The sequence below is a fragment of the Papio anubis genome, chromosome X (assembly GCF_008728515.1).
Source record: "Papio anubis isolate 15944 chromosome X, Panubis1.0, whole genome shotgun sequence".
NCBI lineage: Eukaryota > Metazoa > Chordata > Mammalia > Primates > Cercopithecidae > Papio > Papio anubis.
In genome coordinates this window covers 83,223,260-83,239,227 of record NC_044996.1, presented here as the reverse complement: position 1 = coordinate 83,239,227, position 15,968 = coordinate 83,223,260, and the positions used below count along the sequence as shown (strand labels likewise).

The 15,968-nt window shown below is 38.8% G+C and overlaps 1 protein-coding gene across 2 annotated transcripts in view; it reads left to right on the top strand.

Annotated features, from left to right (window-relative positions):
• Positions 1–15,968, top strand: part of YIPF6 (Yip1 domain family member 6) — a 43,972-nt gene that overhangs the window by 21,990 nt on the left and 6,014 nt on the right. For both annotated transcript variants that reach the window (XM_031660635.1, XM_031660636.1), the window contains exons 5-6: positions 1,050–1,175; positions 2,470–2,627. In XM_031660635.1, coding sequence (XP_031516495.1) covers positions 1,050–1,175; positions 2,470–2,627 — 284 coding nt within the window. The remainder of the gene's footprint in view (positions 1–1,049; positions 1,176–2,469; positions 2,628–15,968) is intronic.

Here is a 15,968-nt window from a genome sequence, read left to right as displayed (position 1 = left end):
ATTCAAAACAGTTTACATCTGTAAAATTCTTAGACAAAGAATAGTTAAGTGGTTGTTCAACTACTCAATTCCAAAGCAAAACCCTTTAGTAATAATCTGTATGTTTTGATGTTTTTAAAAATCAACAACTAAAAAGGTGTATAGACCGTTTCCATTTTTGTTTATTATTTTTATTTTGTTTTGAGGCAGTCTCACTCGGTTACCCAGGCGGAGTCGGTGGTGTGATTACAGCTCACTGTAGCCTCAACCTCCCAGGCTCAAGTGATTCTCCCAGCTCAGCCTTCCTAGTAGCTACAACTATAGGCGTGTACCACCACGGCCAGCTAATTTTTTTATTTTTTGTAGAGACGGGGGTTTCGTCATGTTGCCCAGGCTGGTCTCGAATTCCTGGCCTCAAGCCATCTGCCTGCCTTGGCCTCCCAAAGTGCTGAGATTACAGGCTGAGCCACCATACCTGGCCTATTTCCATTTTTAAATATCTCAACTGAAACCTTAACCCAAGAATTGCAAATTCAGATATGTCTAAAGGCTAGAGTAGTAACCTAAATGCATGTAGTAGTGATATGGTGACTGTAAGCCCTTTGCACTTATGTCAGCTACATTTAATTGTTGCAGTGTTGGAATGCAGGCTCAGTGTTAGAAAGTCTAATAGTTTTTTCAAGAAGATCTAGAAATTCATATTCTTATGTGAAATAAAATAATGTCAATTTAAATTCAAAATCATCTTAAATATTATATAAGCCCAAAACCTCATATCTGTGAGGTACATTTGACCCTTCAGTTTATAACCACTGCTTAAAAAAAAAGGTCTTCAGTAATTCAACAAGGTCAAATGGAGCACCCCTTGTAGTCCTGAGGCATTTGGAATTTGCAGTAAGGGAGCCTTGCCAAATACTTGTGTCATTTTCCTTTTAGTACAACCTACATATTACAGATCTTCGGGTGAGGTTATAGCACAGCAATCTGATTCAAAGTTTGAGAACCCATGCCTTAACTGTGTTGCCCTAAGTAAAAGATTAAGCAATTCTTATGCTGTTTCCTTTTCTCAGAATGCTGCAAAGAGACTCTGTAGATAGTGAAAAAGATGGAGGGCCCCAGTTTGCAGAGGTGTTTGTCATTGTCTGGTTTGGTGCAGTTACCATCACCCTCAACTCAAAGCTTCTTGGAGGGAACATGTGAGTATTATTAAAATGCATTGTTTTTCCCCCTTGCCAGGTAGTATATCTTAGATTAAGGAAGACAAGCTAGTTAGATTTTTTTTTTTTTTTTTTTTTTTTGAGACAGAGTCTCAGTCTGTCACCCAGGCTGGAGTGCATTGGTGTGATCATGACTTACTGCAGCCTCTGTCTCCCAGGCTCAGTGTCCCAAGTAGCTGGGATCCTCCTGCCCCAGCATCCTGAGTAGCTGGGACTACAGGCATGTGCTACTATGCCTGGCTAATTTAAAAAAAAAATTTTTTTTGTAGAGGTGGGGTCCCACTGTATTGCCTAGGCTGGTTTTGAACTCCTGGGTTCAAGTGATCCTCCCACCTTGGCCTCCCAAAATGCTGGGATTACAGGCATGAGTCACCATACCTGGCCTGATATTTTTTTAAAAAGAAAAATCGAACTAAATAAGGGCCAAAGAGAAGTGTTCTTAAAACCACTACTACTGGACAGAGATAACCTTGTTGAGTTAAATTGTCTTAAATTATCTGAGGTCCTTTAATAAGCTTCAGATGCCCTCTCCAGGCCCTGAAATCATAGGCAGACTTTTTTGTGTAAGAAGAGTATGTACATTTTTGGGGGCAAGTGGTCCATAGCTTTCAACAAATTCTCAAGTATAATAAAAATTCTCAAGTATATATAAACTAGAAAGGATTAAGAACCACCATCTTAGAGGTTCAGAGAAAGATATCTGTAGGAACTAGAGCAGATCATCTGGTGTTAGATGATTGATTTTTAAGGGATCTGAGAGGAGAGGAGGAAGAGTATAGGGAAAGAAAATTAAAGCATGTACTTAATTTTTTATTTTTATTTTTATTTTTATTTTTAGATGGAGTCTTGCTCTGTCACCCAGGCTGGAGTGCAGTGGCACGAGCTCAGCTCACTGCAACCTCCACCTCCCGGGTTCAAGCGATTTTCCTGCCTCAGCCTCCTGAGTAGCTGGGATTACAGGCACCCGCCACAATGCCTGGCTAATTTTTTTGCATTTTTAGTAGAGATGGGGTTTCACCATGTTGGCCAGGCTGGTCTCAAACTCCTGACCTCAGGTGATCCACCCACCTTGGCCTCCCAAAGTGTTGGTATTACAGGCGTAAGCCACCACACCCAGCCAAAAGCATGTACTTAATAATTAATGTTAGGATGTAGATGTTATGTACCAAGAAGGAGGAAACAGTCCATTATATAGAGAAATCTATGTAATAAGCTGTGTCATAACACCCATCAGCTGTATTTATGATCTTTATTAATGTATTTTGTTTTTAAGATCTTTTTTTCAGAGCCTCTGTGTACTGGGTTACTGTATACTTCCCTTGACAGTAGCAATGCTGATTTGCCGGCTGGTACTTTTGGCTGATCCAGGACCTGTAAACTTCATGGTTCGGCTTTTTGTGGTGATTGTAATGTTTGCCTGGTCTATAGTTGGTAAGTATATACTTATTTCCACAATAACAGAACAAACAAAAACATGATTTAAAGATGAAGACCAGATGAGGAGCAGTATAAGTCCAAAGTTAGATGTGAGTAATACGATTCTTGACAGTATTATCCATAGAACCCTCTTCCCTGAGTAGGCAATGATGGGGCTGCTGTCTATCTTATCTGAGTTGGATATCTGGACTTATAAGGTATGGAGAGTCACATCTTTTTTCTTTCTTAAAAAAAAAAAAAAAAAAAGGTTGGGAGAGTGGATTACACTACATTTAGCCCAGTCCTGGTATATAAAAGGCATTAGGTGACTTGTGAAATGACTGGGATCTTTTCCTGACAAAGTAATTAAAATAAAAATAATAACATTTATGGATTGCTTATCAAAGGCCAGGCACCGTTTAAGAAATACTATTGTTAGTCCCATCTTATAGATGAAGAACAGTTACAGAGAAGTTCGGCAGCTTGCCCTAGGTTGCATTACTAGTAAGAGAGTCAAATTGCAAACCAGGCAGTCATGAACCTTTAAGAACTGTACTATACTGCCTTTCAGTGTAGATTGTAAGCATCATTATATAGCACTTTTCTGCTTCAGTAGAACATTTTGCTAAAGACTAGGAAGGGCCTATAGCAATGATAATGAATGCTATGTGCTCATTGTTTTTACATTCCTAAAGTTCTCTTAAGATTCCAGCTTAAATTTAGAAGTGTTCACTAGCTTCTGCTTTAATGGATAGACAGACTGCTTAATATTTTTAAGTGTAGTAACATCTCATTGCTCTGGAACATGGTTGAAAGCTAACAAGTAATCCAACAAAGGTCTGAGAGAGCCAGAATTGATATTCCAAAGACTGTATATTAAGCTTGGGTGCTTTTCCCATGGGGACAGTCCCTCATTCTCTCACTGAGAATCTCATAATTACCATACATGTAATTATACTTACTTAGTTATCCAGTATCCAGGCTCACAGGTGATCACGAAGTAGAATCATAGGAGAGAGCAACTTGAATTCAGCAAACATTAATCACAAACTATGTGTCAGGCATAATTTTAGGCATGGTCTTTGTCCTTGGAGTTCAAAATCTAACAGAGCAGCCCGACATGAAAGCACTTAAAGGCAATAGGTGTTCTAGGTGGGAGACGAAGATTTATACATGGTAACATGATTATTCAGGAAAGATTTCCCAGAGGTGTGATGATGATGATGATGATGATTAGTATTTGAGACGGAGTCTCACTCTCGCACAGGCTGGAGTGCAGTGGCACTATCTTGGCTCACTGTAACCTCCACCTCCTGGGTTCAAGCAGTTCTCCTGCCTCAGCCTCCCGAGTAGCTGGGATTACAGCTGTGTGCCACCACACCTGATTAATTTTTGTGTTTTTAGTAGAGATGGGGTTTCACCATGTTGGCCAGGCTGTTCTCAAACTCCTGACTTCAGGTGATCCACCCGCCTTGGCCTCTCAAAGTACTGGGATTATAGACATGAGCCACCGTACCCGGCTGATTATTTTCATTTATTTATTTGGCTAAAATATATATATATATATATATATATGTTTTTATATTATTATTATACTTTAAGTTCTGGGACACATGTGCAGAACATGCAGGTTTGTTACATAGGTATACATGTGCCATGGTGGTTTGCTGCACCCATCAACCCATCATCTACATTTGGTATTTCTCCTAATGCTACCCCTCCCCTAGCCCCCCAACCCCCGACAGGCCCTGGTGTGTGACGTACCCCTCCTGTGTCTATGTGTTCTCATTGTTCAACCCCCACTTATGAATGAGAACATGTGGTGTTTGGTTTCCTGTTCATGTGGTAGTTGGCTGAGAATGATGGTTTCCAGCTTCATACATGTCCCTGCAAAGGACATGAACTTATCCTTTTATATGGGTGCATAGTATTCCATGGTGTACATGTGCCATATTTTCTTTATCCAGTCTATCATTCATGGGCATTTGGGTTGGTTCCAAGTCTTTGCTATTGTGAACAGTACAGCAATAAATGTAGGTGTGCATGTGTCTGTATAGTATCACCCAGTAATGGGATTACTGGGTCAAATGGTATTTCTGGTTCTAGATCTTTGAGGAATCGCCACACTGTCTTCCACAATGCTTGAACTAATTTATAGTCCCACTAACAGTGTAAAAATGTTCCTATTTCTTCACATCCTCTCCAGCATCTGTTATTTCCTGAGTTTTTAATGATTGCCATTCTAACTGTCGTGAGATGGTATCTCATTGTGGTTTTGATTTGCATTTCTCTGATGACCAGTGATGATGAGCTTTCATGTTTGTTGACCACATAAATGTCTTCTTTTGAGAAGTATCTGTTCATATCCTTTGCCCACTTTTTGATGGGGTTGTTTGATTTTTGTCTTGTAAATTTGTTTAAGTTCTTTGTAGGTTCTGGATATTAGCCCTTTGTCAGATGGGTAGATTGCAAAAATTTTCTCCCATTCTGTAGGTTGCCTGTTCACTCTGATAATAGTTTCTTTTGCTGTGCAGAAGCTCTTTAGTTTAATTAGACCCCATTTGTCAATTTTGGCTTTTGTTGCCGTTGCTTTTGGTGTTTTAGTCATGAAGTCTTTGCCTATGCTTGTGTCCTGAATGGTACTATCTAGGTTTTCTTGTAGGGTTTTTATGGTTTTAGGTTTTACATTTAAGTCTTTTATCCATCTTGAGTTAATTTTTGTATAAGGTATAAGGAAAGGGTCTAGTTTCAGTTTTCTGCATATGGCTAGCCAGTTTTTCCAGCACCATTTATTAAATAGGGAATCCTTTCCCCATTGCTTGTTTTTATCAGGCTTGTCAAAGATCAGATGGTTTTGGATGGGCGGCATTATTTCTGATGTCTCTGTTCTGTTCCATTGGTCTATATATCTGTTTTGGTACCAGTACTATGCTGTTTTGGTTACTACAGCCTTGTAGTATAGTTGGAGGTCAGATAGAGTGATGCCTCCAGCTTTGTTCTTTTTGCTTAGGATTGTCTTGGCTATATGGGCGCTTTTTTGGTTCCATATGAAATTTAAAGTAGTTTTTTCTACTTCTATGAAGAAAGTCAATGGTAGCTTGACAGGGATAGGATTGAAACTGTAAACTACTTTGGGCAGTATGGCCATTTTCATGATATTGATTATTCCTATCCATGAACAAGGAAAGTTTTTCCATTTGTTTGTGTTCTGTCTTATTTCCTTGAGCAGTGGTTTGTAGTTCTCCTTGAAGAGGTCCTTCATATCCCTTGTAAGTTGTATTCCTAGGTATTTTATTCTCTTTGTAGCAATTGTGAATGAGAATTCACTCATGATCTGGCTCTCTGTTTGTCTATGATTGGTATATAGGAAGGCTTGTAATTTTTGCACATTGATTTTGTATCCTGAGACTTTGCTGAAGTTGCTTATCAGCTTAAGGAGATTATGGGCTGAGACGATGGGGTTTTCTAAATATACAATCATGTCATCTGCAAACAGAGACAATTTGACTTCCTCATTTCCTAATTGAATACCCTTTATTTCTTTCTCTTGCCTGATCGCCCTGGCCAGAACTTCCAACGCTACGTTGAATAGGAGTGGTGAGAGAGGGCATCCTTGTCTTGTGCTGGTTTTCAAAAGGGATGCTTCCAGCTTTTGCCCATTCAGTATTGGCTATGGGTTTGTCATAAATAGCTCTTATTATTTTGAGATACGTTCCATCAATACCTAGTTTATTGAGAGTTTTTAGCATGAAGGGGTGTTGAATTTTATCAAAGACCTTTTCTGCATCTATTGAGATAATCGTGGTTTTTGTCATTGATTCTGTTTATATGATGAATTACGTTTATTGATTTGCGTATGTTGAACCAGCCTTGCATCCCAGGAATTAAGCCGGGTTGATCTTGGTGGATAAGGTTTTTGATGTGCTGCAGGATTTGGTTTGCAAGTATTTTATTGAGGATTTTCACATCGATGTTCATCAAGGATATTGGCCTGAAATTTTCTTTTTTTGTTGTGTCTCTGCCAGGTTTTGGTATCAGGATGATGCTGGCCTCATAAAATGAGTTAGGGAGGAGTCCCTCTTCTTCTATTGTTTGGAATAGTTTCAGAAGGAATGGTACCAGCTCCTCTTTGTACCTCTGGTAGAATTTAGCTGTGAATCTGTCTGGTCCCGGGCTTTTTTTGGTTGGTAGGCTATTAATTACTGCCTCAATTTCAGAACCTGTTACTGGTCTATTCAGGGATTTGATGTCTTCCTGGTTTAGTCTTGGGAGGGAGTATGTGTCCAGGAATTTATCCATTTATTCTAGATTTTCTAGTTTATTTGTGTAGAGGTGTTTATAGTATTCTCTGATGGTAGTTTGTATTTCTGTGGGGTTAGTATTATCTCCCATTTATCAGTTTTTATTGTGTCTATTTGATTCTTCTCTCTTTTCTTCTTTATTAGTCTGGCTAGTGGTCTATTTTGTTAATCTTTCCAAAAAAACAGTTCCTGTATTCACTGATTTTTTGAAGGGTTTTTCGTGTCTCTATCTTCTTCAGTTCTGCTCTGATCTTAGTTATTTCTTGTCTTCTGCTAGTTTTTGAATGTGTTTGCTCTTGCTTCTCTAGTTCTTTTAATTGTGATGTTAGAGTGTCAGTTTTAGATATTTCCTGCTTTCTCTTGTGGGCATTTAGTGCTACAAATTTCCCTCTAAACACTGCTTTAGCTGTGTCCCAGAGATTCTGGTATGTTGTGTCTTTATTCTCATTGATTTCAAAAAACTTGTTTATTTCTGCCTTAACTTCGTTGCTTACCCAGTAGTCATTCAAGAGCAGGTCATTCAATTTCCATGTAGTTGTGTGGTTTTGAGTGAGTTTCTTAATCCTGAGTTCTAATTTGATTGCACTGTGGTCTGAGAGACTATGATTTCCATTCTTTTCATTCTATTGTTATGATTTCCATTCTTTTGCATTTGTTGAGTATTTTACTTCCAATTATGTGGTCAATTTTAGAATAAGTGTGATGTGGTGCTGAGAAAAATGTATATTCTGTTGGTTTGGGGTGGAGAGATTGTTGATTTGGGGTACATATTGGGTTGATTTGGGGTGTGTATTGTTGATTTGGGGTAGAGATTCTGTTGATTTGGGATAGATGCATGTTAGGTCCATTTGGTCCAGAGCTGAGTTCAAGTCCTGAATATCCTTGTTAATTTTCTGTCTTGTTGATCTGTCTAATATTGACAGTGCCTTGTTAAAGTCTCCCACTATTATTATGTGGGAGTATAAGTCTCTTCGTAGGTCTGTTTTTTTTGTTTGTTTGTTTTTGTTTTTAATGTTAATTTTATTTATTTTTGTTTTGTTTTCTTTTTAATTGTACTTTAAGTTCTAGGGTACATAGGGTACATGTACTGCTTATTTAAGTTGTTAATAATAACTATGCATGTGCCAGCGTGGTGTGCTGCATCCATTAACTCATCATTTCACGTTAGATATATCTCTAATGCTATCCCTCCCCTCCCCTCTCCCCACCTCAGCAGGCTCCAGGTGTGATGTCCCCCTTCCTGTGTCCAAGTGTTCTCATTGTTCAGTTCCCACCTATGAGTGAGAACATGTGGTGTTTGGTTTTTTTGTCCTTGTGATAGTTTGCTGAGAATGATGGTTTCCAGCTTCATCCATGTCCCTACAAAGGGACTTTTGTAGGGCTCACCCTTTTTTATGGCTGCAAAGTATTCCATGGTGTATATGTGCCACATTTTCTTCATCCAGTCTATCATTGGTGGACATTTGGGTTGGTTCCAAGTCTTGGCTATTGTGAATAGTGCCACAATAAACATACGTGTGCATGTGTCTTTATAGCAGCATGATTTATAATCCTTTGGGTATATACCCAGTAATGGGATGGCTAGGTCAAATGGTATTTCTAGTTGTAGATCCTGGAGGGATCGCCACACTGTCTTCCACAATGGTTGAACTAGTTTGCAGTCCCACCAACAGTGTAAAAGCGTTCCTATTTCTCCACATCCTCTCCAGCATCTGTTGTTTCCTGACTTTTTAATGATTGCCATTCTAATTGGTGTGAGATGGTATCTCATTATGGTTTTCATTTGCATTTCTCTGATGGCCAGTGATGATGAGCAGTTTTTCAAGTGTCTCTTGGCTGCAAAATGTCTTATTTTGAGAAGTGTCTGTTCATATCGTTAGCCCACTTTTTGATGGGGTGTTTTTTCCTTGTAAATTTGTTTGAGTTCTTTGTAGATTCTGGATATTAGCCCTTTGTCAGATGAGTAGATTGCAAACATTTTCTCCCATTCTGTAGGTTGCCTGCTCACTGTGATGGTAGTTTCTTTTGCTGTGCAGAAGCTCTTTAGTTTAATGAGATCCCATTTGTCAATTTTGGCTTTTGTTGCCATTGCTTTTGGTGTTTTAGACATGAAGTCCTTACCCATGTCTATGTCCTGAATGGTATTGTCTAGGTTTTCTTCTAGGGTTTTTATGGTTTTAGGTCTAACATTTAAGTCTTTAATCCATCTTGAATTAATTTTTGTATAAGGTATGAGGAAGGGAGCCAGTTTCAGCTTTCTCCATATGGCTAGCCAGTTTTCCCAGCACCCTTTATTAAATAGGGAATCCTTTCCCCATTTCTTGTTTTTGTCAGGTTTGTCAAAGATCAGATGGTTGGAGATGTGTGGTATTATTTCTGAGGGCTCTGTTCTGTGCCATTGGTCTATAGCTCTGTTTTGGTACCAGTACCATGCTGTTTTGTTTACTGTAGCATTGTAGTATAGTTTGAAGTCAGGTCGTGTGATGCCTCCAGCTTTGTTCTTTTGGCTTAGGATTGTCTTGGCAATGTGGGCTCTTTTTTGGTTCCATATGAACTTTAGAGTGTTTTTTTCCCAATTCTGTGAAGAAAATCATTGGTAGCTTGATGGGGATGGCATTGAATCTCTAAATTACCTTGGGCAGTATGGCCATTTTCACGATATTGATTCTTCCTATCCATGAGCATGGAATGTTCTTCTATTTGTTTGTGTCCTCTTTCATTTCATTGAGCAGTGGTTTGTAGTTCTCCTTGAAGAGATTCTTAACATCCCTTGTAAGTTGGATTCCTAGGTATTTTATTCTCTTTGTGAGCAGTTGTGAATGGGAGTTCACTCATGATTTGGCTCTGTTTGTCTGTTATTGGTGTATAGGAATGCTTGTGATTTTTGCACATTGATTTTGTATCCTGAGACTTTGCTGAAGTTGCTTATCAGCTTAAGGAGATTTTGGGCCGAGACAATGGGGTTTTCTAAATATACAATCATGTCATCTGCAAACAGGGACAATTTGACTTCCTCTTTTCCTAATTGAATACCCTTTATTTCTTTCTCCTGCCTGATTGCCCTTGTCAGACCTTCCAACACTATCTTGAATAGGAATGGTGAGAGAGGGCATCCTTGTCTTGTGCCAGTTTTCAAAGTGAATGCTTCCAGTTTTTGGCCATTCAGTATGATATTGACTGTGGATTTCTCATAAATAGCTCTTATTATTTTGAGATATGTTCCATCAATACCTAGTTTATTGAGGGTTTTTAGCATGAAGGGCTGTTGTATTTTGTTGAAGGCCTTTTCTGCATCTATTGAGATAATCATGTGGTTTTTGTCTTTGGTTCTGTTTATATGCTGGATTGTGTATATTGATTTGCATATGTTGAACCAGCCTTGCATCCCAGAGATGAAGCCTACTTGATCATGATAGATAAACTTTTTGATGTGCTGCTGGATTTGGTTTGCCAGTATTTTATTAAGGATTTTTGCATCTATGTTCGTCAGGGATATTGGTCTAAAATTCTCTTTTTTTGTTGTGTCTCTGCCAGGCTTTGGTATCAGGATGATGTTGGCCTCATAAAATGAGTTAGGGAGGATTCCCTCTTTTTCTATTGATTGGAATAGTTTCAGAAGGAATGGTACCAGCTCCTCCTTGTACCTCTGGTAGAATTCGGCTGTGAATCCATCTGGTCCTGGTCTTTTTTTGGTTGGTAGGCTACTGATTATTGCCTCAATTTCAGAACCTGTTACTGGTCTATTCAGGGATTTGATGTCTTCCTGGTTTAGTCTTGGGAGGAAGTATGTGTCCAGGAATTTATCCATTTATTCTAGATTTTCTAGTTTATTTGTGTAGAGGTGTTTATAGTATTCTTTGATGGTAGTTTGTAGTTCTGTGGGGTGGGTGGTGATATCCCCTTTATCAGTTTTTATTGTGTCTATTTGATTCTTCTCTCTTTTCTTCTTTATTAGTCTTGCTATCAGTCTATCAATTCTGTTGATCTTTTCAAAAAACCAGCTCCTGGATTCGTTGATTTTTTGAAGGTTTTTTTTTGTGTCTCTGTCTCCTTCAGTTCTGCTCTGATCTTAGTTATTTCTTGCCTTCTGCTAGCTTTTGAATGTGTTTGCTCTTGCTTCTCTAGTTCTTTTAATTGTGATGTTAGGGTGTCAATTTTAGATATTTCCTGCTTTCTCTTGTGGGCATTTAGTGCTATAAATTTCCCTCTACACACGGCTTTAAATGTGTCCCAGGGATTCTGGTATGTTGTGTCTTTGTTCTCTTTGGTTTCAAAGAACATCTTTATTTCTGCCTTCATTTTGTTATGTACCTAGTAGTCATTCAGCAGCAGGTTTTTCAGTTTCCAAGTAGTTGATCGGTTTTGAGTGAGTTTCTTAATTGAGTTCTATTTTGATTGCACTGTGGTCTGAGAGACAGTTTGTTATAATTTCTGTTCTTGTACATTTGCTGAGGAGTGCTTTACTTCCAACTATGTGGTCAATTTTGGAATAAGTGTGATGTGGTGCTGAGAAGAATGTATATTCTGTTGATTTGTGGTGGAGAGTTCTGTAGATGTCTATTAGGTCTGCTTGCTGAAGAGCTGAGTTCAATTCCTGGATATCCTTGTTTACTTTCTGTCTCATTGATCTGTCTAATGTTGACAGTGGGATGTTAAAGTCTCCCGTTATTATTGTGTGGTGCCTACGTCTCTTTGTAGGTCTCTAAGGACTTGCATTATTAATCTGGGTGCTCCTGTATTGGGTGCATATGTATTTAGCATAGTTAGCTCTTCTTGTTGAATTGATCCCTTTACCATTATGTAATGGCCTTCTTTGTTTCTTTTGATCTTTGTTGGTTTAAAGTCTGTTTTATCAGAGACTAGTATTGCAACCCCTGCTTTTTTTTTTTTTTTTTTTTTTGCTTTCCATTTCTTTGATAAATATTCCTCCATTGCTTTATTTTGAGCCTATATGTGTCTTTGCCTATGATATGGGTCTCCTGAATACAGCACACGGATGGGTCTTGACTCTTTATCCAATTTGCCAGTCTGTGTCTTTTAATTGGGGCATTTAGCCCATTTACATTTAAGGTTAATATTGTTATGTGTGAATTTGATCCTGTCATTATGATGCTACCTCGTTATTTTGCCCATTAGTTGATGCTGTTTCTTCATAGTGTCAATAGTCTGTACAATTTGATGTTTTTGCAGTGAGTGATACCGGTTTTTCCTTTCCATGTTTAGTGCTTCCTTTAGGAGCTCTTGTAAGGCAGGCCTGGTGGTGACAGTCTCTCAGAATTTGCTTGTCTGTAAAGGATTATATTTGTCCTTCACTTATGAAGCTTAGTTTTGCTGGATATGAAATTCTGGGTTGAAAATTCTTTTCTTTAAGAATATTGAATATTGGCCCCCACTCTCTTCTTATAGGGTTTCTGCTGAAAGATCCGCTGTTAGTCTGATGGACTTCCCTTTGTGAGTAACCTGACCTTTCTCTCTGGCTGCCCTTAACATTTTTTCCTTCACTTCAACCTTGCTGAATGTGACAATTATGTGTCTTGGGGTTGCTCTTCTTGAGGAGTATCTTTGTGGTGTTCTCTGTGTTTCCTGAATTTGAATGTTGGCCTGCCTTGCTAGGTTGGGGAAGTTCTCCCGGGATGGGTCCTGAAGAAAGTGTTTTCCAAGTTGCCATTCTCCCTCGGCTACTTTCAGGTACACCAATCAAAGGTAGGTTTGGTCTTTTTTTTTTTTTTTTTTTTTTAATTTATTTTATTATTGATTATACTGTGTTGTAGGGTACATGTACAATGCAGGTTTGTTACATATGTATACTTGTGCCTTGTTGGTGTAAGGCACCCATCAACTCATTTACATCAGGTATAACTCCCAATGCAATCCCTCCCTCCCCCCTCCCATGATAGGCCCCCGTGCATGTCTCTCCCAGTCCAAGTGATCTCATTGTTCAGTTCCCACCTATGAGTGAGAACATGTGTTTGGTTTGTTCTTGTGATAGTTTTGCTAAGAATGATGGATTCCAGCTGCATCCATATGTCCCTACAAAGGACACAAATAAACTCATCCTTTTATGCATGTATTAGTATTCCATGGTGTATATGTAAGCACATTTTCTTAATCCAATCTGTCACTGATGGACATTTGGGCTAGATTCCAAGTCTTTGCTATTGTGAATAGTGTGCCAACAAACATACGTGCATGTGTCTTTAGAGCAGCATAATTTATAATCCTTTTGGGTATATCCCCAGTAATGGGATTATTGGGTCATATGGTACATCTAGTTCTCTACATCCTTGAGGAATCGCCACTGTTTTCTCCATAATGGTTGAACTGGGCTTACAATCCCACCAACAGTGTAAAGTGTTCCTATCTTCCACATCCTTCCAGCACCTGTTGTTTCCTTGACTTCAATGACGCCATTTAACTGGTGTGAGATGCATCTCATTGTGGTTTTGATTTGTACTTTCCTGATGTACAGTGATGATGAGCATTTCTTCGTGTTTGTTGGCTGTATGAATGCCTTCTTTGAGAAATGTCTATTCATATCCTTGCCCACTTTTTGATGGGGTTGTTTTGTTTTTCTGTAAAATTGGTTTATTCTTTGTATTCTGATATTGGCCCCTTTGTCAGATGAGTAGATTGCAAAAAATTTTTCTCCCCATTCTGTAGGTTGCCTGTTCACTCTGATGGTAGTTTCTTTTGCTGTGCAGAAGCTCTTAGTTTACTCAGAGATCCCATTTTGGTTTGCTCATTTTAAGGCTGCTTAAGTTTTGGTGTGTTTTAGACATGAAGTCTTTTGCCTATGCCTATGTCCTGAATGGTACTACTCCAGGGTTTTCTCCTCAGGATTTCAGGTATTAGGTCTAATATTTAAGTCTCTAATCCATCTTGAATTAATTTTCTCAGATAAGGAGCAAGGAAAGGATCCAGTTTCAGCTTACTTATGGCTAGCCACTTTCCCAGCACCATTTATTAAATAGGGGTCCTTTTCCCATTTCTTGTTTCTCTCAGGTTTGTCAAAGATCAGATGGCTGTGGATGTGTGGTATTACTTGAGGACTCTGTTCTGTTCCATTGGTCTATCTCTCATTTTGGTACTTAGTGTCATGCTGTTTTGGTTACTGTAGCCTTGTAGTATATAGTTTGAAGTTTTTCAGGGTAGCTGCGGGATGCCTCCAGCTTTGTTCTTTGACTTAGGATTGTCTTGGAGACATGGCTCTTGCCCATATGAACTTTTAGAGTGTTTTTTTTCCACCCTGTGAAGAAAACTCATTGGTAGCTTGATGGGGATGGCCAATTTAAATGGGCAGTATGGCCATTTTCAACGATATTGATTCTTCCTATCCATGAGAGCACATGGTATGTTCTTCCATTTGTTTGTGTCCTCTTTTTATTTCACTGAGCAGTGGTTTGTAGTTCTCCTTGAAGAGGTCCTTTACATCCCTTGTGTTGGATTCTAGGTATTTGATTCTCTTTGAAGCAATTGTGAATGTGTCATCCATGATTTGGCTCTCTGTGTTTGTCTGTTATTGGTGTATAAGAATGCTTGTGATTTTGCACATTAATTTGTATCCTGAGGATTTCGCTGAAGTTGCTTATCAGCTTAAGGAGATTTTGGGCCCAGACAATGGGGTTTTCTAAATATACAATCATCATGCTTCATCTGCAAACAGGGACAATTTGACTTCTTTCTTTTTCCTAACTGAATAATTCTGATTTCTCTTGCCTGATTGCCCAGCTGAACTTCCACACTATGCTGAATAGGAGTGTAGAGGCATCCCTGTCTTGTGCCAGTTTTCAAAGCGTGGGAATTTTTCCAGTTTTGCCCATTCAGTATGATATTGGCTGCGGGTTTGCTCATAACAGCTCTTATTATTTTGAGGTAATGCCCATCAATACCTAATTTATTGAGCTTTTAGCGCGAAGGGCTGTTGAATTTTGTCAAAAGCCTTTTCTAATTCATGGAGATAATCATGTGGTTCTTGTCTTGGTTCGTTTATATGCTGGATTTGCGTTTATTGATTGCTACTTGAACCAGCCTTGCATCCCAGGGATGTGAAGCCCAATTTGATCATGGTGGATAAGCTTTTGATGCTGCTGAACTGGGTTTGCCAGTATTTTATTGAGGATTTTGCATCGATGTTCATCAGGATATTGGTCTAAAATTTCTTTGTTGTATTCTCTGCTAGGCTTTTGTATCAGGATGATGTTGGCCTCATAAAGAGTTAGGAGGACTTCTTTTTTCATTGATTGAATAGTTTCGAAGGAATGGTACCACCTCCCTTGGAAAATTCTCTCAGAATTCAGCTGTGAATCCATCTGGTCCTGGACTTTTGTTGTAGGCTATTAATTGTTGCTTCACTCTAGAGCCTAAGCATATTCATTCAGGGATTCAACTTCTTCCTGGTTTAGTCTTGGAAGAGTGTAAGTGTCCAGGAAATTATCCATTTCTTCTAGATTTTCCAGTTTATTTGCGTAGAGGTGTTTATAGTATTCTCTGATGGTAGTTTGTATTTCTGTGGGGTCGGTGGTGATATCCCCTTTATCATTTTTAATTGCGTCGATTTGATTCTTCTCTCTTAGGTTTGGTCTTTTCACATAGTCCCATATTTCTTGGAGGCTTTGTTCATTCTTCTTCATTCTTTTTTCTCTAATCTTGTCTTCCCGCTTTATTTCATTGAGTTGATCTTCAATATCTGATGTTTTTTCTTCTGCCTGATTGATTCAGTTATTGACACTTGCATATGCTTCACATAGTTCTCGTGCTGTGTTTTTGAGCTCCATCAGGTCATTTATGTTCTCTAAACTGGTTATTCTAGTTAGCAATTTCTGTAATCTTTTTTCAAGGTTCTTAGCTTCCTTGCATTGCGTTAGAACATGCTCCTTTAGCTCAGAGGAGTTTGTTATTACCCACCTTCTGAAGTCTACTTCTGTCAGTTTGTCAAACTCATTCTCCATCCAGTTTTGTTCCCTTGCTGGCAAGGAGTTGTGATCCTTTGGAGGAGAAGAGACATTCTGGTTTTTGGAATTTTCGGCCTTTTTGTGTTGGTTTTTCCTCATCATCG